The sequence below is a fragment of the Manihot esculenta genome, chromosome 10 (genome assembly GCF_001659605.2).
Source record: "Manihot esculenta cultivar AM560-2 chromosome 10, M.esculenta_v8, whole genome shotgun sequence".
NCBI lineage: Eukaryota > Viridiplantae > Streptophyta > Magnoliopsida > Malpighiales > Euphorbiaceae > Manihot > Manihot esculenta.
Window position 1 is genome coordinate 9,734,103 of NC_035170.2, and position 26,680 is coordinate 9,760,782.

The window sequence follows — 26,680 nt, forward strand, 5'->3', positions numbered from 1 at the left end:
TGTAACCCTTAGCAACAAGCATTACCTTGTATCTTTCTACACTTCTATCTGACTTATACTTGACCTTATAAACCCATTTACAATTAACTGGGGTTTTGCCAGCAGGGAGATCAACAAGACTCCATGTATTGTTTTGCTATAAAGCAACAATTTCATTGGACATGGCTTGCCTCTAATGCTCATCTTTAACCGCTTGAGCATAGGTTTTAGGCTCAAAAATAATAGATATGAAAAGGGTAAAATGCAAGTAAGCATGTGAAAGTCTGTCATAAGAGAGCACAAAAGGAAAAGGATGCCTCACATCCGAAGACAAGGAAGATGAGTGAGAAATGTTGCAGTAATAATCTTGTAAGTAAGAAAGGGGGCTTTCTGGATCTTATGGATTGTTTGGCAGGCATAGCGAATGAGGAGATACAACTAGAAGAAATAGGAATGGATGCAAGCTCATATTCATGAGAATTTTCATGAGAATTATCAGTTAACTGAAAAAGAGGCACATAATGTTCATGTTGAGAAAAAGAAAAGTTGGTCTTACAAAATTGGACATGTCTAGAGAGAAAATTTTCTCTTGAATGAAGATCCATAAGGATATACCCTTTGTCCCAATTTTATGGCCTATAAAAATACATTTCCTTACTCTATGGTCTAGTTTGGATCTATGAGCTTATGAGATGGAGGTAAAGGCTAAGCAACCAAAAACTTCAATAGAAGTATTATTTGGATTAGCATTGTGAAGTAGTTGATAAGGTGGTTTTGTTATGTAGCAGAAGTATAGACAATTTGTTAAAAAAAAAAAATAGAATGAAGAAATGCACAAGTCCAGAAGGATTTGGGTAATTGGGATTAAAAAAGCAAGGCTTTTATAGTGTTTAAAATATGTTGATGTTTTATTTCCACTTGACTATTTTGTTGAGGAGTCTCAATACAATTAGTTTGGCGCATTATCCCTTTAAAAATATAAAACGTATCAATGAGAAACTCAGGACTATTATCAAATCTTAATTTTTGGACTCTGAACTAAAATTGAGTCTCAACAAGATTAATAAAAGACTACACAAGAGTTCTTGCTCAGATTTTGCTTTCATTGAAAAAAAAAAAAATTAAGTGTGCCTTGATAAGTCATCAACAATGGTGAAAATATTTATGTTCATGAATAGCAGAAATGAAACAAGGCCCCTAGATATCAATGTGAATCAATTGAAACAGACTAGAAGTACATGACTCACTATGTGGAAAAGGCAATTCTTTTACTTTGAAAAATGACATACATCATATCCGATGATCAAGAGAATTAGAAGGAATACAAATTTTATTTAAGCTGCCAATCTAGAATGTGAAGGGTGACCAAGTCTCACGTGCCAAAGATGAGAAGGAGAAGAAGGCAATATAAAAGCAATAATAGAGGTAACAGTCACTTGAAAAATTGAGGATGAAGATGGATGAGTGAGCACATATAATCCTCCTTTTATTTCAGCTGAACTAATCATCTCCAAGGTATTCAACTCCTGAATGAGATAGGAAGTGTGTTAAAACAGTAAGTTGCAATGTAATGTGGATATGAGCTTAGTCACTAAGATCATATTGGGACCAAAGTTTGGAATGTATAGAACAACTTGCAAATATCGAATTTGTTAGTGAAATGGATAGTTCTTGCAATCTAAGACCAAATATGAGTGTCATTAGATAATTTCACAGCAACAGACTTGATGTGCGTATAGGATATGAATAGAGAAAGAAAGAATGAATGAAATGTGATCAATAGGACTTGTATCGAAGATCTATTGATGAGAAGAGACTTGATTACCTAAAGCATAAGGTTGTTCTAAATGAGTCTTAATAGATTAATTGATTAAAAGATTGTTGGCGTGATGTGGAGAAGAATCTGTTGATAAAGATGAATCTTGAATGAGACTTAATATCCTTTGATACTGCTCAAATGTGAACTTGAAACTCGCATTCTCCTTTGGCACATGCATTTCAACTTCAGTTGCAAAACAGGTTGACATGAACAAGATGGAAGAAGGTTTCAAGAAAAGAAAGTAACCATCTTGAGAATTTTATTGCTTTGAAACCCCAAAGGCGCCATATTTCAGGAGCCTAAATTATGTGATCGAATAAATCATCTTTTTTCTGTTGTGAGTTGAGGACTTCTTCTCCTTTTCGTTTTTCAAACTCCGATACCATGATACAATTGAGTGAAAATGAGAGAATAAATCATATTCTCATTAAATGAAAAGGAGTGTTTACATACAAAAAGAGAATGACGTGAAGCTAACAAACTAAGCTAACTGGTGAGCTAACAGAATACCAGTTTCTAACTCTCCAACTACTTCTGAAAGTTTCCATAATATATAGCTTAATAGCTTTTCAGCTGTCTCACAGCCAGTTCATTGAACCGTGCAACAAAACTTTTTTTCTTTTACCAAATTGACACTTGTACGTTTAAACTGTAAATAGACTAGTTTAAACAGACTTTATTTTATTGTGATTATTTAATCTGCCAAGTACTTTTACACTTGCTGGACTGTAGAGTTAAATTTTTAACGTACTTGAATTATCAAGGACTATTTTCAGTTTTAAACTTTATGTTATTTGTTAATGTTTATCATTAAACTACAATCAAGATTGAAATAATCATGCAATTGGATGAAAATAAAGTCCAAATAAAAAGGTCCAGTTCAGTTCAATTCGATGTTTATAATAGTCGGCTCAGTTCAATTTGTAATATTTTAAATTCCATCATTCTGGTATTTACAGTTCGGCTCAAAATTTTGACTCGAACCCACATCCTACACCTTTCAAGGCAATTTAAGGCTGTACGCAGAGAGTAAATACAGCGATAGATAAATTAAAAGACTTTCTTCATTGCATAAAAATTTAATTACAGAAAGCATAAACGTTTAAAACATCTCCCAAAATTAAAACTTTTAATGGTTATAATTAATAACATTAACAATTGCATGAAAGAGTTATATTAGAAAGATTATTAAGAAGTTGCATTATGAAATTTCAGAGATGAATATTTAGCTCCTTCATCTGAGAGAACTATCATTTAACTATCTCCACAACCAAAATTTTTACAACATTTAGCTTCATCTACCTCATTTATCTTCACTTCAATCAGAGCAGGAAAATGACAATACCAGACATTTAGCTTCATCTACCTAATTTCACTTTAGCCGGAACAAGAAAATAATAATACCAGAATTTTGTATGCTACAGAAAATTCATTTACAGTTGAATTTAAAAACTCAACTTATACTTGTTCACCAAAGATACTAGAAATCTCCAATATTTCAGTGATGAATGAAGATTCTTCATGGGCATCACTGTAATGCCTCACAAGAGGACCCACAGAGATTCTTCTGTTCCTGACTGCCCAACAAGGTCTTCCAAGACTTTCAAGGCTTCAGACAAACAATAAGCCAAAAGATTACATTACTGCAAAAAGTAAAGGAAAGCAGCAAAACTGAACCTAAAGATCAACAAAGGATAACAAACAATCATAACATGAAAATAAGAGATCTTAGAAGCAATGACTACAACATTTCCATTAAAATTTCAACATGTGCAAAGCAACTAAAATCTTCTATCGAGACCCAACCCCAAAAGTTATCTTGCATGCCATTTTGAAATTCAAAAAATACGCTTTTCCTCTTCTATCTGAAAATCAATTCAAGAATAATTTGGCTTCAATTCAAGAATAATTTGGCTTGATGTGAGAATACAAGGAGAGAAAAGGGAGAAATTAAAACTGAAGCTAATTGGCAAGGCTTGGCACGAATTAGAGGGTCTGATCTATGAGAAGTTGACAGCAGGGCAGAATTCTTTGGACCTTTTGTGTTTTTTTTTTTTTTTTTTTTTTTGAGATGAAAATTGGGAGAATGACATAGAGGTTGTTGGCAAAAGCTTGATAATTTGAAGACCAGACAAAAAAAGGGAGATTTTTAAGTAACCAAGCCAACCCGACCAATCCTGTGAATGAAACCAAAATATTGAGTCAGTATGGATCAAGTCGGTTGGTTTGAGTTTAATCCAATTTTCGAACAGCCCTATCTAGAGGATTGCAGAAGAGAATAAGGTATTTTCTAAACTGCGATGCCTATACATACATCATTGCTGAGATTAATTTGACAAAGAGAGATCCAAAAGAAACAACTTCCATAATAATTTGTTAGATGAAAATTGGGAGAATGACATAGAGGTTGTTGGCAAAAGCTTGATAATTTGAAGACCAGACAAAAAAAGGGAGATTTTTAAGTAACCAAGCCAACCCGACCAATCCTGTGAATGAAACCAAAATATTGAGTCAGTATGGATCAAGTCGGTTGGTTTGAGTTTAATCCAATTTTTGAACAGCCCTATCTAGAGGATTGCAGAAGAGAATAAGGTATTTTCTAAACTGCGATGCCTATACATACATCATTGCTGAGATTAATTTGACAAAGAGAGATCCAAAAGAAACAACTTCCATAATAATTTGTTAAATGCTCCAAAACTTCAAAGATAATATAAATAAAGCTTATACTTTTCCCCAACAAATATCAATAATCCCTACCTTTGCTGAAGAAAATTCAATAGAACGTGTCTGTTAAAAACAAATCAGAAATTAATATGTAAACATGTTCTCCTGCTATAAAAATCTTAGTCATGCAAGCAAAATATGCAAAGTTTATTTTAGTTTTGCATGTAGAGATAGTGCGAGATGAGCATATCTATAAGTATAGAAGAAATGAAATTTAAATTAAGATTCCCCATTTTCAGTTTTCTTGCTCAGAATTCAGAAACAACCAAAACTTTCGTCCTATCTTCCTTTGATAAATAAACATACAATTCACAAATTCTCACTCAAGAGTAAAGAATAAAATTAACCACTTCCTGATTTTCCAAATTAAAAAAAATAAATAAATCTTTCCCAACCATTTTCTGATTTGAACCACCTAATTCCAATAGATCCAAAGCATCCATTAGAATGTCCAAGCACCAAGGAAGTGATTTCTTTAGCTGCATGTCCAAGCCATATGAGTTGAGTTTTGCATGACACAACTTTGTAAAAAAATTGAAAAGACACTTCAATTTTGGAAAGTAATTCTCAAAATAATAAGGCCCAGATTTCTGAGATTAAAGAGAAAATATGAGATAGACAGACAGAAAGAGGGGTAACTGGAGAACAGAAATGCAGATTTTGCACAAGAATATGCAAATTAAGTCTCTACAAGCTGTTAAGATAAACAAATCATCAGGAATAAAAATGAACTTGCATACAATGGAAATCACAGGATAAAGAAGATGCCTGCCTATGTTTCTTTAAGTAAAAAATAATAATCAAAACTCAAACGAACATAATTTTCCTAAGAAAATTAGACTGAGGTAAACGAAGTTAGATTCATGGGTCGACTTTAGATTCATGAAGAGACTGATTAGGGTTTGTTACGGATAAGAGAATGACAGTGGAAGAGAGGTTGGGGAAAGAGTAAAAAGACTGAAAACTTACTCGTATCAAGATCTTTCTCCTTCGGAAGATGAATCCAGACAATTACCTTTGTAAGCTATCAACAGTTCCAGCGCATCATCTGGGAACCTTGATATAAATTTCTGTAAGAACTCCTCCTCTGTTAAAGTCAACATATTAATAAAACTTGGCTCCTTCTTAAATAACTTCTTTGACTTCATAATCTGCAAAACTTTGTATCTCGGAATCACTCTTTCTTCCATGCTATGCATCACAAATGTAGGATTGTGAAGTAACACCTCTTTTTTAAACTTTGCTATATTCAAAAAGAAATCCATTCCCAACTTCAGTTTCTCCTTAGAGGTCCTTAGCAAACCTGGTGCCTTTCTAAACATTAATGTGCATTCATACTCTGAAAACCCAAAACTCTTTAAAATTCCAAATTTTCTCTCAAATGTCTCATCACTCAAGCAACTTACAGTATATAAAGCATGAACAAACATCCTTGAATTGACTGAGAATCCCATATTCAATACTCGAGAAACAAGACCTTCAAGCATTGACTCTTGCAAAACAAAAAGCCTAGGCTGCCTCCTTAACAACATTGAGAGCTGTGACCCAACTATACCACAACTTTTCAAGTATGCTATGTTGGATAACAACCTTGATTCAGGTTTTCTGTGGACTATCCAATTGCATCTACTTATAACCTTCACCAAATCCTCATTTTTCTCATCATTCAACAGAAGTTCCTTCAAAATTTCAATACGAGGAACCAACTTCCTCTCCAAACTAGCAGTTAAAAGTGGGGAATTCTTGGAAATGAACTTACCCAAGTCATAGCCCACAAGACCTATATTCTGAAAAAGCTTAATTTTTGGTTTAAGCGACTTCTCGATGTTAGCAAAGAGAATTTGTGGTGTTAAATGGACAGCAGATTGGATTTGAGGATTCGAGAAACCAAGGTTTTGGAAGAAGCAAACCACAAATTGAGGTTTTTCAATGGATCTGATGTGAGAGAAGCGTGTGGAGATTGAGAGTGCTTGGGTTTTAGAAAATTTCAATGTTTCCTGTAGGTAATCAGAAAGGGCAAGGTTGGGAACTTCTGAGTTTTTGGCAAGTGAAGCAAAAGAAGAAAAGAAAGAAAGTCTGGGGATGAGGAGAAAATTGTATAAAGGGGAAGGTGGGAGAACAGATAGTGACTTGACAATATGCATTTCAAAGTTTAAAGTGCTGTAGATAAGCATTAAACAGGATTCAGGATTAAGATTTAAGGAAATAAAATCACTGGCAGACCATTTGAGAATACCTCATAGTTTGATGACACTTGAAATTTTGCAGATTCTCCTGTGCCCAAATGCCCAACAATCAGCACTTGATTGAGAAAGATAAAAAAAAAAACCTATAGCATAATCAAGTCAATGTGAATCTCAAATTACCATAACTAGAGAGATGATTCGTTTTTCTTATTTTTTTTCTTTTCAAGTACTAGTTTGAAGCTTAGTTAAAGACATGGACAAGCTTCTCTTCATCAAAGGTGGTAGATTTCTTGCGGCCAGAGGTACCCACAAAATTCTGGGTACCCAAATTCAAACCCGTTTATAACTACAGTACCCAAACTCGTTTAGAAACTAAATTTCACTATCCATATTAGTCCCAAATCTGTTTAACATTACACACATACTACCCGAATCTGACCCAATCAGACCATACTCGATTAAATCTAAATCATTGTGCTGACATGCTAATTATTAAAATAGCTCTTCGGGTTAAATACACGAACCTAAACACATTCAACAAATACATTCCACCAGAAACATAAAACTAACAAATCTCAGAAAGTTATTTCAACAAACACATTTAATAAATAAAAAAATTCAACAAACACATTCCAAATTTCCAGAAATACAAATCAATATGAGAAATATACACACACAAATCTCATAAATCCATCTCCAAAACAGTTGCTTTAACTTGTATTAAACTGTCATTTCAAATTTCCTATGGTATTCTAAGTAACACTGTAAACAACATACATAGATCTGCAGTTGGAGGGATTGATTTAATACCTCACGGAGCGGCTGGAGGCAAGCACCACGGATAGCAGCGGCGTGACTAATGACGAGGACCAGCGACGTGACTGATGACGAGGTCTAGCGGCAAGGAGGGCGAGTAGCAGCACCGAGGACAAATGCAGCAGGCCTACGGACAGCGTGCCTGGGTGAGGACCGCGTTAACAGCGAGCGATGGGAGAAACAACGAGTGGAATAAGAAACGACTTTGGGCGTTGGTATGGCTGTGGTTGGGTGTTGCTGTGGCTGTGTTTTGGTGCCGGCACAACTGCAACTGGGGGAAGAAGTCGAGGGAGACGATATTTTGAAAGAAAATGCGTTTGGTGAAGGACGACAGTTTGCGGTTTAGGTTTGGATTATTTTAATTTTTCTAATAAAATTTTCACTGTGGTAATTTTAACACTGAGTTTTACTTATTAATTTAAGAAAGTCATGAATTTTTTTTTTTAAATGGATTGGAGAACGGGAGTAGAATAGAATTAAGATTTAATTTATTCATATATATATTTATATTAGATTAAATTTGTGAGTATAATTATAAATATTTAAATATTTTTTAAAATAATTATTATCTATTTATTAAGGTAAATATATAACTTATTTTATATGATTTTAAAATAATAATAAATATTTTTTAGTCACTATAATTTTTTAATTTCTAAATTTTTAAATTTTATTAAATAAAACGCTATTCAAAATTTAAATATATCTTTATTTGCACTCACAAATTTAATTTGATAATAAATATATCTGAGTAAATTTGAGACTCAAATTTTAAGTTTCACTCTTTAATTTTCTAACATCTATTTCAAAAAAAATATATGTCTTTACTTTATTATTTATATATAACAATATAAAATATTAATAATATATACTTATTATTTTCAATTATATAATTATTTTATTAAAAAATAATTATTATAGATTAATTATTAGATTATATTTTCTATAAATTTATTTATATAATTTTAATTAGAAAAATATTTAATTAATTTTATAAAAAAAATATTTGGAGTCTACAACATTTAAATATGTAAAATAAATATAAAAAAATATATATAAATATTATAAAATATGAGAGCGGCTAGTAAATATCATGTAAAGATAATTTACATTAGTATATTTTTTAAAACTTGATGTGATTAAAAAAATAAAGGGCTATAAGGTTTTTAGAAAGAAAAAAATTAAAAAGAAAAACTATATTAATGAAATTAAGGAAAGACAAGCGTTAATTTTTATAATTGAAAATAATATCAAAGTATTTTTTAAAATAATTTAAAATAGGTATTTTTTAGTATTTTTAATAAATTAAATTTTAATTAATAAAAAATAAATAATTTTTTATTAAAAGTAAATAAAAAGAATTAGATTGAATAGTTAAAAAAAATGAAAAGACTCGCCCTTTATTTTTTTTATGCTTCATTATTTGGACTTTTTTGAGAGGCATTTATTTAGTGAGTTTCTACGATTTTCACGGAAGAAGTAAGAGAGTGGAGAGTTTTTATAAGTTTATTTAAGTGGCCAAAAAGTTTTTTTTTTTTTATCTTATGTGGCAAATAAATTTTTTGTTATTATTTTAAGCCAAATATATATTTTACTAGAAAAGGTCTCACCCGAATGATTATTTTATACAAATAATTTGAAGTTTAATAACCGCAAGGACTAAAGTTCAATGACTATGGGTGCAAATTATCCCGATTATAGATTGATGTCCGGATAATTTTTACCAATGGTCTCTGAACTTTATTAATTGTTTTATTGCAATCATTAAATTTTAACTTATTTTATAAAAGTCATTAGTATATAAATATTTAACTGAAACAGTCACTCAAATGAATTTTCTGGTAGATTTTCCGATAAAGCATACTTGACTTAACATATTTTTAAAAGAAGTTCATTTGATATGTTGTAAACCTCTGCATGATATATACACATCCCAATTATCTCATTTCTAACTGGTAGATACTTTTTGAAATTCAACTTTTTCCCATTCTCTCATGTTAGTCAATGAACTAGTGCCTTACTCATTAAGTTTTCTAGCTTCCTCATCAGCATTTAAATATTTAGCTGAAACAATCACTCAAGTGAATTTTCCAGTAGATTTTCCAATAACGCGCACATGTGGCCTGTCTTATGTGGCTTAATATCTTTTGAAAGAAGTTCATTTTACATGTTGTAAACCTCTGCATGATATGTACACATCCCAAGTATCCCATTTCTAAATGGTAGATACTTTTTGAAACTCAACTTTTTCCCATTCTCTCATTTTAGCCCGTGAACTAGTGTCTTACTCATTAAGTTTTCTAGTTTCCTTTGTTCTTCTTTTCTTTTCTTTTTTTTTTCCAATGGTTCATTTCTGAATTGAAGGTTAAGAAGAGCATTTGTATAGGGTTTCGTTCAATATTCAAGTAAGCAGCAGATTATAACTATTTTTTCAGCTAAATTTATCTCTTATTGCTAGAGCTATGCAATTGGTCGGTTTGGTTCAGAATCGAACCGAATCCACAAAACCAAAAATTGAATTTTAAAAATATTAAAAACCGAAACAAACTAACTATTAAAGTATAATCGAATCAAACCAAACTGATAAATTTCAGTGTGGTTTGGTTCGATTTAAAATAAATCAAAATCAACAAACTTATCTTTAGCATACTTGTGCATATTCAAATATTCAATCAACACATTCAATAAAAGTTGTAAATCGACAAATTCAATAAAAAAAATTAAAATCTACAAGCTGTAAATTGCAAGACTAATGTGCAGATTCAATACCAAATGATCCAAATCAATTTAATCAACAATAAATCTTATATTTTCAAGAAAAAAATCAAAATAGCAATGAGATTTGCAACTACACAATGACATCTGCAAAAGAGAAAGGAGGAGCAGTGAGAATCGTGATATGATTTGGAATCCACATGTGATGGAACTTAGAAAAGCAACAATACCTCTAGATCAAAACATGCAAAGGAAAGACAAGCGCTAAGGAGCAATCACCTTTTCATATCAAGACTTGTGATTTTAGGGGCATGCAACGAAACTGACAAAAAAGAAACCACCTTTAAATCTCCATTGTCGCCATGTGAGGAAGAAAGAAAGACGATATACGATAGATATACAAAATCGAGACTCCTTGAGCAACAAATGGTGAGAACACAAAGTCACCAAAATGGAGAGTGATTTGACGGGAGAGACGAGATGAATAAAGGAACTGATGAGTAGTGATGAGGGACCGATGAGGAAGAAGAAAATTATGGGCGCTAGTAAAGGGATTAAGGAGGTAGAGGAAGAGTAGGCTTGGAGAATGAAGGGTCTCTTATGATTTTCAATTTTTAAGATATAAATATAAATATAAAGAGGTCTAAAATGACATAGTTTATTGATTCCATCAGTTTAATTAGTTCGGTTTTATCATTAAATTAACCAAACCGAACTGAAAATTGATATTCTTTGAAATTACTAATTGCACCAAATTGAATAGACAAAAAATCAAATTGATCAATTTGATTTTTTCGGTTAAAACCAAAAAGTACACCTTCTACTCATTGCACCCTTTTTTCTTAATGGCCATAAGTCATGGTGGACAGTATTTACTATATTTTTTCGTTCTTTTTTTGTTAATCTCTTATTCATAATATTACCCATTTTATTTATGATTTTTTTAATGGCCTTTGTCTAGGAAAACATAGTTTTTGATAGTATTGAAACTTGTTGATAGGCGGTTGTCGAAACTGTCAAAAATAAACCTATTAGACAATCAACAATAAACTTGTAGATAGTGGCAATGGGGTCGAACCACAGAGAATTGACACCAATGATTTTCCTAATAATGACTAGGTCAAGTAAATAACAAGTAAATAATAGAGGGGGTTTTGATTTGATGATTAAAATTAAATAGCAAAAGAAAGCAATAATTGAAAGATGAGTAAATTAATAAGAGAAAAGCTTCTAGTTGAAGTATGGATCTTTTTCAGATTGTTTAGAATTGATTATTGATTCTTTAATACTCCTATTTATCTCAACAAATTAGTTTAGGATGTGGAAGACGCTTCTCACAATCCAAATTCCTCCTTAGTTCTAGTTTGATTAGGAAACGTTCGCTAATCAAATACTAGTTAACAAGTTGCCAAGGAACGTCCTTGGGGCCTTTGGCATCGAACAACTGTTGACTGCATTAAAACTTAGAGAAACCCAATTCTATCCTTGCCAACCGCGTGGTCAAGTTTAGATTATGCAATTTGATTAAATGTGTATTTGAACAACCTAAGCAATTACGGACCTAAATCATTCAAACAATATTACTTAAGCAATTTAAAAGCAATGGGCCCTTATTGATTCTAAAAGCAAAGTAATAATTATGGATAGATCAAATTGCATAAATATTGAAAATAAATAGAAGTTTAACAATGGATATTTAAATCTCCCAATTCATCACAAAATCTGAAATTCACCAACTTCAACTAGAAAAGAAGTAAATTAGCCACTCATGGTGGACTAAATACACAAAAGATGAAAAGAAAGGAAAGAAAGAAGCTGCAGAGTTTCTGGCGAGGGGAGAAGATGCTGAGTAGCTGATCAGAAGATGCCCCTTGCTGGTTTGGAGGTTGCTCTTTTATAGCTGAAGAATTCCATCCTTCTAGGGTTTTGAAATCCCTTTTTAATTTGGCTTGTGATTCCTCTTTTGATGTTGAATTTAATTGCAACTGGAATTCCTTAAGTGAGAAACTCTTTCGTGGCTCTTGGAATTGTTTTGGTAGTGATTGAGTTGGATTTGGACTTCTGAAAACTCAAAATTCGGTTTCCTGAACAATTTCACGCTCTGCTGTATTTTCTGCTGTCATTGTGATCGGGGCAGTGATTTGGACAAATCACTGGTCCAATCACTTTCTGCAAGTTTGTGCTATCTCTGCTAGTGATCTGGGCAGTTTCTGCGAGTGATTTGGGCAAATCACTGGTCCAATTACTTTTGTCTGTTGCCTCCAGGTTTCTGCTTCAGCTTGATTTGGGCAGTGATTTGGGCAAATCACTGACCCAATCACTTTTCTGTCATTTTCTGCACTTTTTCTCCATTTTTCCAATTTCTTCCTTTTCTGTAAAAACAAGGTAAAAACCATAAATTAAGCTAAATAATGTGTAAATAAACAATAATAAAGATCATAAAAATGTGGCTAAATTATGCTTGATCAAATACTCCCACACCTAGCTTTTTGCTTGTCCTCAAGCAACAAATAACTTAGTCAATCAAGCTCCTTTTTCTTTTGAGCCTAAGTACCACTTAATCAGCCCCCCCTAGACTCCTAAATTGAAGTATCACAGTTTAGAATACATGCACCAAGGTTGTTCTTCTCTTTTCCTTGTTTCCCCTTACCTATCATGGCCAAAGGAAAGGTTTTTGATTCATTCATGCTTATTCTCTTTGTATAAGCTCAATGCAACCTCTAAAAGTGACTTGCCCTTCTTTGAGCATTTTATTTTATTTTATTCAGCAGCACTTTTTTTTTATTCTTGCCTGAAAAAGTCACTAACCTTTTTACGCGAAGGTGCATATTGGTGATACCCACCCCCGGTTACTCAGTTAGTCACTTGTTCAAGTGGCTACTAGCTCTGTTCATAGCTTATTTGACCATAGGAACAGGTTTTATGATTTGTGCTTTGTGCTGGTTTTTCTTTTTCTTTTCTTTTCATGACAGTTTGGGCAAATCACCTCATAGGGAGTTACACTAACTTTTTATTTGCATGTATTTATATTTTTATTTCCCTTGACCAATGCAAATTTAGAGATTCAATTCAAGAAAAGAACTTCCAAAGTGAAGGTAGCACACTATAATTGATTCAATTTAGGCTTAAAGGGGTGGAAAATCAATGGGGTCATGAGATAGGAAGCTCTTTTAACCTTGTTATCTATGCTGAGTAGAGCAAAAGCTAAGTCAAAATTCTGTGTGTGTGTGTGCAAAAAGTGAAAAATGTGTGAAAAAATTTTGGTGTGTGTTTATGGGGCAAAAAGATGCAAAAAGAAACAAAAAGAAAGCAAAAAGATAATGTAAACGGAAAAAATATAACCTAATATAACCTAAACCTAACAGTAAATACCCCCACACCTATCCCAAACATTGTCCTCAATGTTTAAACATAAATATGAAAAAATTAATAAGGAGAAGGAAAGGGACTGCCTGGGATGTGGGTGATTTGAGCAGGTGATTTGGGCAAATCATCCGGCCAAATCACTGGCTGTCATGGTCTGTGGGCAGAAAATGTTGAACCAGCAGCTGCAACATGCTTTCCATGTGCTGCATCCTGTCTTGAGCCTCCACCAAATGGTCTTGAGGTGCCTTTTATGTCCTCCAAGGTCCACCCAATTGCTTTTTTGTGCTTCCTTAACACATCAAGGAGCTTTTCTTCTTCTTCTTGGCTGAGCTGGTTGGAAATAATTACTGGAAGTGTATTTCCAGCCTCCAAGTATGCATATTTGAGGCGGCTGGGCAAGGGCTTCAGATCTGGTGTATCTGCTGTCTGCTCTGATTTCTGCTGTTTGCTGTCTGATTTGGCCAGTGATTTGGGCAAATCACTGGTCAAATCACTCTCTGTCAAGTCTGTCTGCTCACTGATTTGGGCAGATTGTCTGGGTGATTTGGGCAAATCACTGCCCTGATCACTTTCTGGCAGATTTTTTTCCATGGCCTGTTTTTGCAATTTTTCAGCCCTACTGTCTTGCAGCTCTTTTCCACTCCTCAATGTGATGGCACTAGCATTTTGCCTTGGATTTATCTCAGTTTGGGAAGGTAGCTTTCCTTGTGATTCAAGCTTACTCAAGGATGAAGCCATTTGTCCCACTTGTTGCTTCTTTGCTGGCTGTTCAGGAGCTGTTTGAGTGGTGTATGTTGCTGGTTCAACGAGTGCAACAACTTCTGGTTCAGTGGTGTCAATTTCTGAGGTTGCTGGTGTTTGGACAGCAACAAGGGATGTAATGGTGGCAGATTCAGCACTTGCTGATTTTTAGACAGCAGGTTCAGCAATTGCTGATGTAATTGTGGAATTTTCAGCAGGTGGACAGCAACTGCTGTCTCTATTTGTAGTAGGTTGGACAGCAGCAAAGTCTGAATTTTTTACAGTAGTTGTTGTCTCTTGGATGGCAGAAGCTTCAACAAGTGTTGTTTGGGCAGTAGCTGGTTCAGATTCAAGTGTAGTGGTGATTTGTGCAGCAGACTCAACAGCTCGGTCTGTCTCTTCGTCATCGTCCCATAGATCTTGAAGCTCTTCCTCTCTTCTTAATATGTATGCGTCCACTGAGTTGACCGCTTGATCCACTTACTGTTGGAGAATTTTCCCAGAAATTTCCAATTTCCTCACCATCTCTTCAAGTTCCATAATGGAGTTTTGAGGTGTTGCTTGGGCTTGATAATTTTGGTAGTAGTTAGCCCTTGCATAGTCATAATTCGGATTGTCCCCCCAACATGAATTGTATTGCAGATCTCTTTGGTAGTTATGGTAGTGGTCTGTCCTTGTATAACCATAGCTCAGATTGTCTCCACAACCTGTATTGTATGTGTCAAGGTAGGGATTATATCTTGGCTGTCCATAGAATCCTTCAAATGCATGTGCTTGTTGAAGTTGTTGGGCTTGACCTATACCATAATTTCTCACCATAGAGGTTAGTTCAGAAATTTGAGAAGAGAGAAAAGACATACTTACTGTAGCCATGCTTGTAAGGCCTTGGCAATGCGTTCAATTTCTGGATCGTAAAGAAGAGCTTCTTTACGATCAGCCCTGGTCACAAAAGGAAAATACGTTAGTTAGATCAATTCCCCGGCAACAGCGCCAATTTTTGATAAGCGGTTGTCGAAGCCGTCAAAAATAAACCTATTAGACAATCAACAATAAACTTGTAGATAGTGGCAATAGGGTCGAACCACAGAGAATTGACACCAATAATTTTCCTAATAATGACTAGGTCAAGTAAATAACAAGTAAATAAAAGAGGGGGGTTTTGATTTGATGATTAAAATTAAATAGCAAAAGAAAGCAATAATTGAAAGATGAGTAAATTAATAAGAGAAAAGCTTCTAGTTGAAGTATGGATCTTTTTCAGATTGTTTAGAATTGATCATTGATTCTTTAATACTCCTATTTATCTCAACAAATTAGTTTAGGATGTGGAAGACGCTTCTCACAATCCAAATTCCTCCTTAGTTCTAGTTTGATTAGGAAACGTTCGCTAATCAAACACTAGTTAACAAGTTGCCAAGGAACGTCCTTGGGGCCTTTGGCATCGAATAACTGTTGACTGCATTAAGACTTAGAGAAACCCAATTCTATCATTGCTAACCGCGTGGTCAAGTTTAGATTATGCAATTTGATTAAATGTGTATTTGAACAACCTAAGCAATTACGGACCTAAATCATTCAAACAATATTACTTAAGCAATTTAAAAGCAATGGGCCCTTATTGATTCTAAAAGCAAAGTAATAATTATGGATAGATCAAATTGCATAAATATTGAAAATAAATAGAAGTTTAACAATGGAGATTTAAATCTCCCAATTCATCACAAAATCTGAAATTCACCAACTTCAACTAGAAAAGAAGGAAATTAGCCACTCATGGTGGACTAAATACACAAAAGATGAAAAGAAAGGAAAGAAAGAAGCTGCAGAGTTTCTGGCGAAGGGAGAAGATGCTGAGTAGCTGATCAGAATTGATCATTGATTCTTTAATACTCCTATTTATCTCAACAAATTAGTTTAGGATGTGGAAGACGCTTCTCACAATCCAAATTCCTCCTTAGTTCTAGTTTGATTAGGAAACGTTCGCTAATCAAACACTAGTTAATAAGTTGCCAAGGAACGTCCTTGGGGCCTTTGGCATCGAACAACTGTTGACTGCATTAAGACTTAGAGAAACCCAATTTTATCCTTGCTAACCGCGTGGTCAAGTTTAGATTATGCAATTTGATTAAATGTGTATTTGAACAACCTAAGCAATTACGGACCTAAATCATTCAAACAATATTACTTAAGCAATTTAAAAGCAATGGGCCCTTATTGATTCTAAAAGCAAAGTAATAATTATGGATAGATCAAATTGCATAAATATTGAAAATAAATAGAAGTTTAACAATGGAGATTTAAATCTCCCAATTCATCACAAAATCTGAAATTCACCAACTTCAACTAGAAAAGAAGGAAATTAGCCACTCATGGTGGACTAAATACACAAAAGATGAAAAGAAAGGAAAGAAAGAAGCTGCAGAGTTTCTGGCGAGGGGAGAAGATGCTGAGTAGCTGATCAGAAGATGCCCCTTGCTGGTTTGGAGGTTGCTCTTTTATAGCTGAAGAATTCCATCCTTCTAGGGTTTTGAAATCCCTTTTTAATTTGGCTTGTGATTCCTCTTTTGATGTTGAATTTAATTGCAACTGGAATTCCTTAAGTGAGAAACTCTTTCGTGGCTCTTGGAATTGTTTTGGTAGTGATTGAGTTGGATTTGGACTTCTGAAAACTCAAAATTCGGTTTCCTGAACAATTTCCCGCTCTGCTGTATTTTCTGCTGTCATTGTGATCGGGGCAGTGATTTGGGCAAATCACTGGTCCAATCACTTTCTGCAAGTCTGTTGTAACGACCCGAAAATCGGACCGCTACCGGCGCTAGGATCCGGGTCGACTTAAGGCCGCCGGGACCCGTAGCAAGCCTGACATGTAACCTGTAAACCTGTTTAATCCCATACATGATCAACAATCATACATAAAAATTTAAAACTTGTCCTCATACGTACTGTCATCAACTAACTCAACCTGTGCATACCCTGAACATATACATAACATAGTCCCTCTGTGGGATCTCATCATGCCTTAAAGGCAAAACAGCCTGTGTTGAGTTAGTTTACATAAACATCATAACATAAGATCATGTATAGACAAAAGGGATTAACAATACATTATGGTCAAGCACAACTCTATCCTCAATAACCTCATTACATAACATTCTGAATATTTTTACATTTCATCAATTGTCATGTCCACAAACTAACTATTACATACATAAGACATACTTCAAAACTCTGGCTAACCTTCTGATCTACCCTGTACCTGCACATCTGGGGTTAGGGGAGAGGGGTGAGCTACAAAGCCCAGTGAGCAGAATAGTATAAAACATTATATTAAAATTTTATGCTTTCATGGAATGCAACACATCACAACAAATCACATCTCGGATGGTATTGTCACCTATAGTCCTCTACATAGGTCCAACTGTGCCGGGACGTAGAATGGGTCAACCGGTCTTTCCCTTATCATAACATATCATATGGACCAACTGTGCCAGGGACGTAGAATGGGTACAACCTGGACTTTCTCTTACATCGTGCCAGGGACGTAGAATGGGTACAACCTGGACTTCCATACCATAACATGCCATAACATCAATCATATCATATGAGGACTAAAGGATCATCCAATAACCAATCCACATCAACATTAACATCATAAATGCAATGCAACATATTCGTGAATACTAATGCAAGCAACCTATTATATCTCATGGCATTCATGATGCATGGATCATGCTCAAAATTCATATTTCATTTATTTAAAACTTAAGGTTTATTCCACTCACCTCTGGCTAGCTCTGACAAACTCTGTAGCAGCTGGCTCACTGCTGGGGTCTTCGGTTCCTCGGGTCCGAACCTACACAGGTGGACTCCAATGAGGGACCAAACATACATAAACGTAACTCTAATTTATTCCCCAAAAACCCCCTAAAACATCATGAAACAATCACATAACAACATGCAAGAAATGGCTGGACAGGGCACTTTCGGCGGCAGGTTCGGCGACCGAAAGTCCCTCCAGAGCCGAAAGTCAGGCAGGTTCGGCGGCACCTTCGGCGGCCGAAACTCCCAGACAGAGACGAAACTCATGCATGTTCGGCGGCACCTTCGGCGGCCGAAAGTCCCAGACAGAGACGAAAGTCTCCCTTCGGGGGCAACTTCGGCAGCCGAAAGGCCTGCCTCACCAGCCATGTTCGGCGGCCGAAAGTGCCTTCGGCTGCCGGACCTGGTTTCTGCCGAAGGGCAGAAACTTGGCTCCCAAATGCATTTTCGCCTCCAAACTCACCAATCATGCATATACCTCAGTTAAAACATGCATACAAGTTCCTAGGGGTCTCAAAACATCAAATACCCCAACTACAACACTTCAAACACACAAAAACAACATACATTGTCCAAGACATCAAGGTTAACCCTTAACTCCACATATAACCTAACATGCATTTCTACCCATCGATCTAGCATAAAACTTATTGAAAACACATAAGGAGCTTAAGATCGGCTCTTACCTCTTGAAGATCGAGAGGGAGACGACCTAAACTTGGAGATCCACGAAAATGAGCTCCTGAGTTCCCAAAGCTCCAAAACTTGGTTTAAACGTTCAAAACTTGCAATGTGAGTTTAAAACTCAAGAAAAATGGTGGGGATTTGGAGGAAGAACACTAGGTTTGCAAAGGGAAAGTCGGAAGCTTGCTGTGGCCGAAAATGGGAGAAAGCTCGCCCATTTCGGCTAAGTGCCCCTTATATAGTGGCTGGCCAGGCCACGTTCGGGGGCCGAATGTGCCTCCGCATCCATGCAAATGTTCGGCGGCCGAACTTGACTTTCGGCGGCCGAACCTGAACTTCCCTAACTCATGCTTTCGGGGGCCTAACGTGCCTCCAAAACGCATGCATGTTCGGCGGCCGAACTTGACTTTCGGCGGCCGAACCTGGGTTTTCCTCCAATGCTATTTTCATGCAAAAACTCATTTAGTTTCATACTTTAAAACATTAAAATTCATGAAAACATTTTATAAAACATGCCTTTACCCTTCTAGAAGTTCCCGACATCCGAAATTCCACCGGACGGTAGGAATTCCGATACCGGAGTCTAGCCGGGTGTTACATTCTCCCCCCCTTAAGAACATTCGTCCCCGAATGTTCCTCAACTAGCACATGCATAGCAAACAACACAACATATATAAGCACATAAACACATAGGGATCTAACCTTAAAAGAGATGAGGGTATTGCTGGAGCATGGACTCCCGTGTCTCCCAAGTGCATTCCTCCAAATTGTGGTGGTTCCACAGGACTTTCACCATCGGGATTTCCTTGTTTCTTAACTTTCTGATCTGGGTGTCTATGATCCGTACTGGCTGTTCAACATAGGTGAGATCCTCTTGGACCTCCACATCAGGCTCACTAAGAACCTTACTCGGATCTGACACAAACTTCCTCAACATTGAAACATGGAAAACCGGATGGATTCTCTCCATCGAAGCAGGTAAATCCAGCTTGTACGACACATTCCCAATCCTTTGCAAGATCTCAAAGGGTCCGATGTATCGTGGGGCTAGTTTACCTTTCTTCCCGAAGCGAACCACTCCCTTCATTGGAGACACCTTGAGCAATACCAGATCCCCCTCCTGAAACTCTAACTGCCTTCTGCGGACGTCTGCATAATTCTTCTGTCTGCTGGCAGCAGTCTTGATTCTCTCTCTGATTATGGGTACCACCCTGCTGGTAATCTCTACTAACTCAGGCCCTGCCAAGGCCTTTTCTCCAACTTCCTCCCAGCAAACAGGTGACCTGCACTTCCTTCCATACAAAGCTTCATATGGAGCCATCCCGATGCTAGCATGATGGCTGTTATTGTAGGCAAACTCCACCAAAGGTAGATGCTGCCTCCAAGAACCGCCAAAGTCCAGCACACACATTCTGAGCATATCCTCGATAGTCTGGATGGTCCTTTCTGACTGTCCATCAGTCTGGGGGTGGAAGGCAGTACTGAAATCCAACCTAGTACCCATGGCATTCTGCAGACTCCGCCAAAACCTGGAGGTGAACTGGGGCCCTCTATCTGACACTATCGAAACAGGAACCCCATGCAACCTGACGATCTCATCCACATATACCTGCGCCAACTTTTCCACAGAGTAGCCACTCCTGACAGGGATGAAGTGAGCAGATTTGGTGAGTCTGTCCACAATCACCCATATGGAGTCCAATCTGTTGGACGTCGCCGGTAACCCCACTACGAAGTCCATAGCTATATTCTCCCATTTCCACTCTGGAATAGGTAGCGGGTTAAGCATTCCAGCCGGCTTCTGATGTTCCAGCTTCACCATCTGACACACTTCGCAGGCGGACACAAACTGTGCCACTTCTTTCTTCATCGCTGGCCACCAATAAACTTTCTTCAAATCTTGATACATCTTGGTGGCTCCGGGGTGAATGCTGTATCTCGCATTATGAGCTTCTCTCATAATGTCTCCTTTTAGCCCAATGTCATCTGGTACACATAGTCTGCTCCCATAGCGGAGGATCCCCTTGCTGTCGAATCTGAACTCACTATCATTGCCTGACTGAACAGTCCTGGCAATCTTCACTAACTCCGGGTCCTCATGCTGTTTCTGAGCCACCTGCTCTAGAAACACGGGTGCCACTCTCATCTGGGCCACCAAGGCACCTGTACCAGATAACTCCATCTGTAGACCTTCCTCAATAAGCTTATAGAACTCCTTCACCACTGGCCTCCTCTCTGCCGATATGTGGGATAAACTACCGAGTGATTTCCGGCTTAAGGCGTCTGCCACAACATTCGCCTTACCCGGATGGTACTGAATCTTGCAATCATAGTCACTCAGCAGCTCTACCCATCTCCTCTGTCTCAAATTCAAATCCCTCTGACTCAAGATGTACTGCAGGCTCTTATGATCTGTAAAGATCTCACATTTCACTCCATAGAGGTAATGCCTCCACATCTTAAGTGCAAAGATTACTGCCGCCATCTCAAGGTCGTGTGTGGGGTAATTCAACTCATGCTTCTTCAGCTGCCTAGAAGCATAAGCAATCACCTTCTCATTCTGCATCAGTACACAACCCAGTCCCACACGGGACGCATCACAAAAGACTGTAAAGTCCTCTCCACTAGATGGCAGAGCTAACACTGGTGCTGAAGTCAACTTCTTCTTAAGCTCTTCGAAACTCTCCTCGCACTGGTCGGTCCACAGAAACTTCTGACTTTTCCTAGTTAACCTGGTCAGAGGAGCTGCTATCTTAGAGAAGTCCTGAACGAACCTCCTGTAGTAACCTGCCAAACCCAAGAAACTTCTAATCTCTGTCACTGAAGTGGGTCTAGGCCAGTTAGCCACAGTTTCTGTCTTCTTGGGATCTACCTCAATACCATTCTCTGACACTACATGCCCCAAGAACGAAATGCTCCTCAGCCAGAACTCACATTTAGAGAACTTGGCATACAAGCCATGTTCCCTCAAGGTCTGCAAGACCAACCGCAGATGATGGGCATGCTCCTCTGCATTCCTGGAATACACTAAGATATCATCTATGAAGACAATAACAAAGTGATCCAGGTATTGACTAAATACTCTGTTCATGAGATCCATGAATGCTGCAGGGGCGTTGGTTAACCCGAACGACATTACAAGGAACTCAAAATGCCCATATCTGGTCCTGAAGGCTGTCTTCGGCACATCTTCATCCCTTATCCTTAGCTGATGGTACCCCGATCTTAGATCTATTTTGGAGAAACAACCTGCTCCAGCTAGCTGGTCGAATAGATCATCGATCCTTGGCAATGGGTACCTATTCTTGGTAGTGACTTTGTTCAACTGCCTGTAGTCGATACAAAGTCTAAGGGATCCATCCTTCTTCCTCACAAACAAGACCGGAGCACCCCAAGGTGAGGTACTCTGTCGGATGAAACCCTTTTCTACCAGCTCCTGCAATTGCTCTTTTAACTCCTTTAACTCTGCTGGGGCCATCCTGTAGGGAGGGATAGAGATCGGTCTAGCTCCAGGTACCAACTCTATCTCGAACTCTATCTCCCTAGCAGGTGGTAAACCTGGAAGTTCATCAGGAAAGACATCCTGAAACTCTCTGACAACTGGCACCGAGGCTGGCTCCCTGACCTGACTGTCTAGCTCTCTCACATGAGCTAAGTACCCCTGACATCCCTTCCTAAGCAACCTACGAGCCTGAAGAGCTGATATCAGACCTCTAGGTGTACCCCTCTTGTCTCCTCTGAAGACGACCTCTGACCCGTTCTGATCTCTGAACTTGACTACCTTGTCCCTGCAGTCCAAGGTAGCACCATGGGTAGATAGCCAATCCATCCCTAGAATGACGTCAAAGTCTGTCAAATCTAGAACCACAAGGTCGGCGGAGAGGCATCTTCCCTCAACAAAAACTGGACTGTACTGGCAGACTGACACTGCCACTGACGGGTCACACTTGGGTCCACTGACCCATAGGGGACACTCTAACCCAGAGACTATCAGACCCAACCTCTCAACGGCTCTCGGAGCAATAAATGAATGAGATGCACCCGGGTCCATTAATGCATACACATCAGAACACCCAATGACGAGATTACCTGACACCACGGTGTTGGATGTGTTAGCCTCCTGCTGTGTCATGGTGAAGATCCTGGCTGGAGCTGATGGACCTTCACCTCGGGAACCAGAAGAAGAGGCTGCCTCTCTCCCTCTACCTCTGCCACTGCCCTGAGTTGTGGCTGGAACTGCTGGCTGTGCCACACTACCAGAAGCTGTCTGCTGGGGCTGGCCCATAAAAGGTGCTCTAGGACAATCCCGAGCCATGTGTCCCTCCTGTCCACATCTGAAACATGTGTTAGTCCCAGCTCGACACACTCCCCTGTGCGGTCTTCCACATCTCTGACATTCTGTACCATCTGAGCCTGAGCTCGAGCCACCGCCGAATCCCAAACCGGATTTCAACTTGTTCCAAAACTTATTCTTCTTCGACTTCCTGGTGGTGTTATCCCACCTCTTCTTGCCTGAACTCTGAGAAGAGAACCCTGGTCCTCCTCTGCCTGGGGTCTTAACCCCTGAAGACTGGGTCACTGATTGCTTTACTGACCCCTCAACTATAGCACTTGCCTCCATTCTTCGAGCCATATCCACCACAGTGTGGAAACTTTCTCTCTCAGCTGACTGAACCAACGAGGAGTACCTGGAATGCAGCTTCATAACATATTTCTTGGCTTTCTTCGTATCTGAATCTAGAGCTTGCCCTGAAAAAGGCAATAGCTCCAAGAATTTATCCGTGAACTCCTCTACACTCATGTGCTCTGACTGCCTCAGTTGCTCAAATTCAATCATTTTCAGTTCTCTAGAACTGTCTGGAAAAGCCCATCCAGCGAACTCATTCGCAAATTCTTCCCACGTCATACCGTCTAGTCTCGGGTCCACATAACACTTGAACCATTCCCGTGCCTTCTTGCACTTTAAAGTGAACCCTGCCATCTGAATGGCCCTACTGTCACTTGCCCCTAGCTCATCAGTTATCGTCTTCACCACTCTCAGATACTCAAAGGGGTCATCCCCTGACTTGTATTTGGGAGCATCTAACTTGAGGTAGTCTGTCATCTTTACCTTGCTCCCATCAACTGAGCTAGGTCTAGGAGGTTGAGTAACTGGGGCTGCTGGTTCTGTAGGTGGTGGAGGTGGAGGTGCAGCATTCCCCGAGGTGGGGTTTGCCGGGTTTGGATAGAAGGGTGAGGGTGGATAAGCTGGGTACTGTGTGTAGGGTGGATAGAAAGGCGGATAAGGCATGTAGGTAGGGTAGGGGTGAAAGCTGGAGTAATCCGATGTACCTCCCATCGGATACCCTGAACCCTGTGGGAAGGGTGGATAATGGGGTGGAAAACCATACCCCGAGGCCTGAACGCCTCCCTGTGACTCCCCTGTCCCTTCTTCCTGCATGCTCACATCCAGGTTCCCATCCCTCCTCTGATCCTCTTTCATAACCTCCCTCACATCTGAAGAACTTCCTCCTCTATCAGTCCCCCTTCTGCTAGCATCAAAAGACCTTCTAGGGTCCCTTGACACTCTTTCTCTGTTGGCTCTACAAGACATTGCCCTAGGCAATGTAGGAGGACGGGCGCTCGTGCCCTCATCCTCAGGTGGCACTCCAGTCAACCGTGCAGATCGACGAGTTCCTCTCATCCTGTTTTCTGAAAACAGTACACAACATACAAACATTAGCATCATATGGTTCATGTGAGCACACATGAACCCTCATCACATACATCACATAGTATATCATATCATTAATGCACATGCATAAAGTCATGGCATTTCACATCATCATGCAAGACAGGACTCAATATCCTATCCTAGTGGACATGACCTTCCTATTATGCTTGACCTTCTATAACATCTATGAGCCCGACACTCTAGGTCCGACCATATGAACCTAGGGCTCTGATACCATTCTGTAACGACCCGAAAATCGGACCGCTACCGGCGCTAGGATCCGGGTCGACTTAAGGCCGCCGGGACCCGTAGCAAGCCTGACATGTAACCTGTAAACCTGTTTAATCCCATACATGATCAACAATCATACATAAAAATTTAAAACTTGTCCTCATACGTACTGTCATCAACTAACTCAACCTGTGCATACCCTGAACATATACATAACATAGTCCCTCTGTGGGATCTCATCATGCCTTAAAGGCAAAACAGCCTGTGTTGAGTTAGTTTACATAAACATCATAACATAAGATCATGTATAGACAAAAGGGATTAACAATACATTATGGTCAAGCACAACTCTATCCTCAATAACCTCATTACATAACATTCTGAATATTTTTACATTTCATCAATTGTCATGTCCACAAACTAACTATTACATACATAAGACATACTTCAAAACTCTGGCTAACCTTCTGATCTACCCTGTACCTGCACATCTGGGGTTAGGGGAGAGGGGTGAGCTACAAAGCCCAGTGAGCAGAATAGTATAAAACATTATATTAAAATTTTATGCTTTCATGGAATGCAACACATCACAACAAATCACATCTCGGATGGTATTGTCACCTATAGTCCTCTACATAGGTCCAACTGTGCCGGGACGTAGAATGGGTCAACCGGTCTTTCCCTTATCATAACATATCATATGGACCAACTGTGCCAGGGACGTAGAATGGGTACAACCTGGACTTTCTCTTACATCGTGCCAGGGACGTAGAATGGGTACAACCTGGACTTCCATACCATAACATGCCATAACATCAATCATATCATATGAGGACTAAAGGATCATCCAATAACCAATCCACATCAACATTAACATCATAAATGCAATGCAACATATTCGTGAATACTAATGCAAGCAACCTATTATATCTCATGGCATTCATGATGCATGGATCATGCTCAAAATTCATATTTCATTTATTTAAAACTTAAGGTTTATTCCACTCACCTCTGGCTAGCTCTGACAAACTCTGTAGCAGCTGGCTCACTGCTGGGGTCTTCGGTTCCTCGGGTCCGAACCTACACAGGTGGACTCCAATGAGGGACCAAACATACATAAACGTAACTCTAATATATTCCCCAAAAACCCCCTAAAACATCATGAAACAATCACATAACAACATGCAAGAAATGGCTGGACAGGGCACTTTCGGCGGCAGGTTCGGCGACCGAAAGTCCCTCCAGAGCCGAAAGTCAGGCAGGTTCGGCGGCACCTTCGGCGGCCGAAACTCCCAGACAGAGACGAAACTCATGCATGTTCGGCGGCACCTTCGGTGGCCGAAAGTCCCAGACAGAGACGAAAGTCTCCCTTCGGGGGCAACTTCGGCAGCCGAAAGGCCTGCCTCACCAGCCATGTTCGGCGGCCGAAAGTGCCTTCGGCTGCCGAACCTGGTTTCTGCCGAAGGGCAGAAACTTGGCTCCCAAATGCATTTTCGCCTCCAAACTCACCAATCATGCATATACCTCAGTTAAAACATGCATACAAGTTCCTAGGGGTCTCAAAACATCAAATACCCCAACTACAACACTTCAAACACACAAAAACAACATACATTGTCCAAGACATCAAGGTTAACCCTTAACTCCACATATAACCTAACATGCATTTCTACCCATCGATCTAGCATAAAACTTATTGAAAACACATAAGGAGCTTAAGATCGGCTCTTACCTCTTGAAGATCGAGAGGGAGACGACCTAAACTTGGAGATCCACGAAAATGAGCTCCTGAGTTCCCAAAGCTCTAAAACTTGGTTTAAACGTTCAAAACTTGCAATGTGAGTTTAAAACTCAAGAAAAATGGTGGGGATTTGGAGGAAGAAC

General features: G+C 38.5%; 1 protein-coding gene and 1 long non-coding RNA gene across 9 annotated transcripts; both read right to left on the minus strand.

Moving 5' to 3' along the window:
• Positions 1-3,001: 3,001 nt before the first annotated feature.
• On the minus strand, positions 3,002-7,892 carry LOC110625123 (transcription termination factor MTERF5, chloroplastic). Of its 8 annotated transcripts, none has more exons than XR_002489527.2 (4): positions 7,522-7,890; positions 5,495-6,799; positions 4,941-5,004; positions 3,002-3,407 (listed from the first exon to the last, which is right to left on the minus strand). XR_002489527.2 is itself a non-coding variant. In XM_021770665.2 (3 exons), the coding sequence occupies exon 2, from the start codon at positions 6,697-6,699 to the stop codon at positions 5,500-5,502; it is 1,200 nt and encodes a 399-aa protein (XP_021626357.1). In that variant the 5' UTR covers positions 6,700-6,799; positions 7,522-7,889; the 3' UTR covers positions 3,002-3,407; positions 5,495-5,499. The 8 variants fall into 8 exon arrangements, 4 of the variants coding, with proteins under 4 accessions (XP_021626357.1, XP_043816992.1, XP_043816991.1 ...); XR_002489526.2 differs by having other exon boundaries at positions 4,921-5,004; XR_002489525.2 differs by having other exon boundaries at positions 4,941-6,799; positions 7,522-7,889.
• A 2,378-nt stretch (positions 7,893-10,270) lies between these two features.
• LOC110625367 lies at positions 10,271-10,885 on the minus strand. Its single transcript, XR_002489576.2, has 2 exons — positions 10,473-10,885; positions 10,271-10,389 (listed from the first exon to the last, which is right to left on the minus strand). It is a non-coding gene; the product is annotated as an uncharacterized LOC110625367 (long non-coding RNA).
• Positions 10,886-26,680: the final 15,795 nt, after the last annotated feature.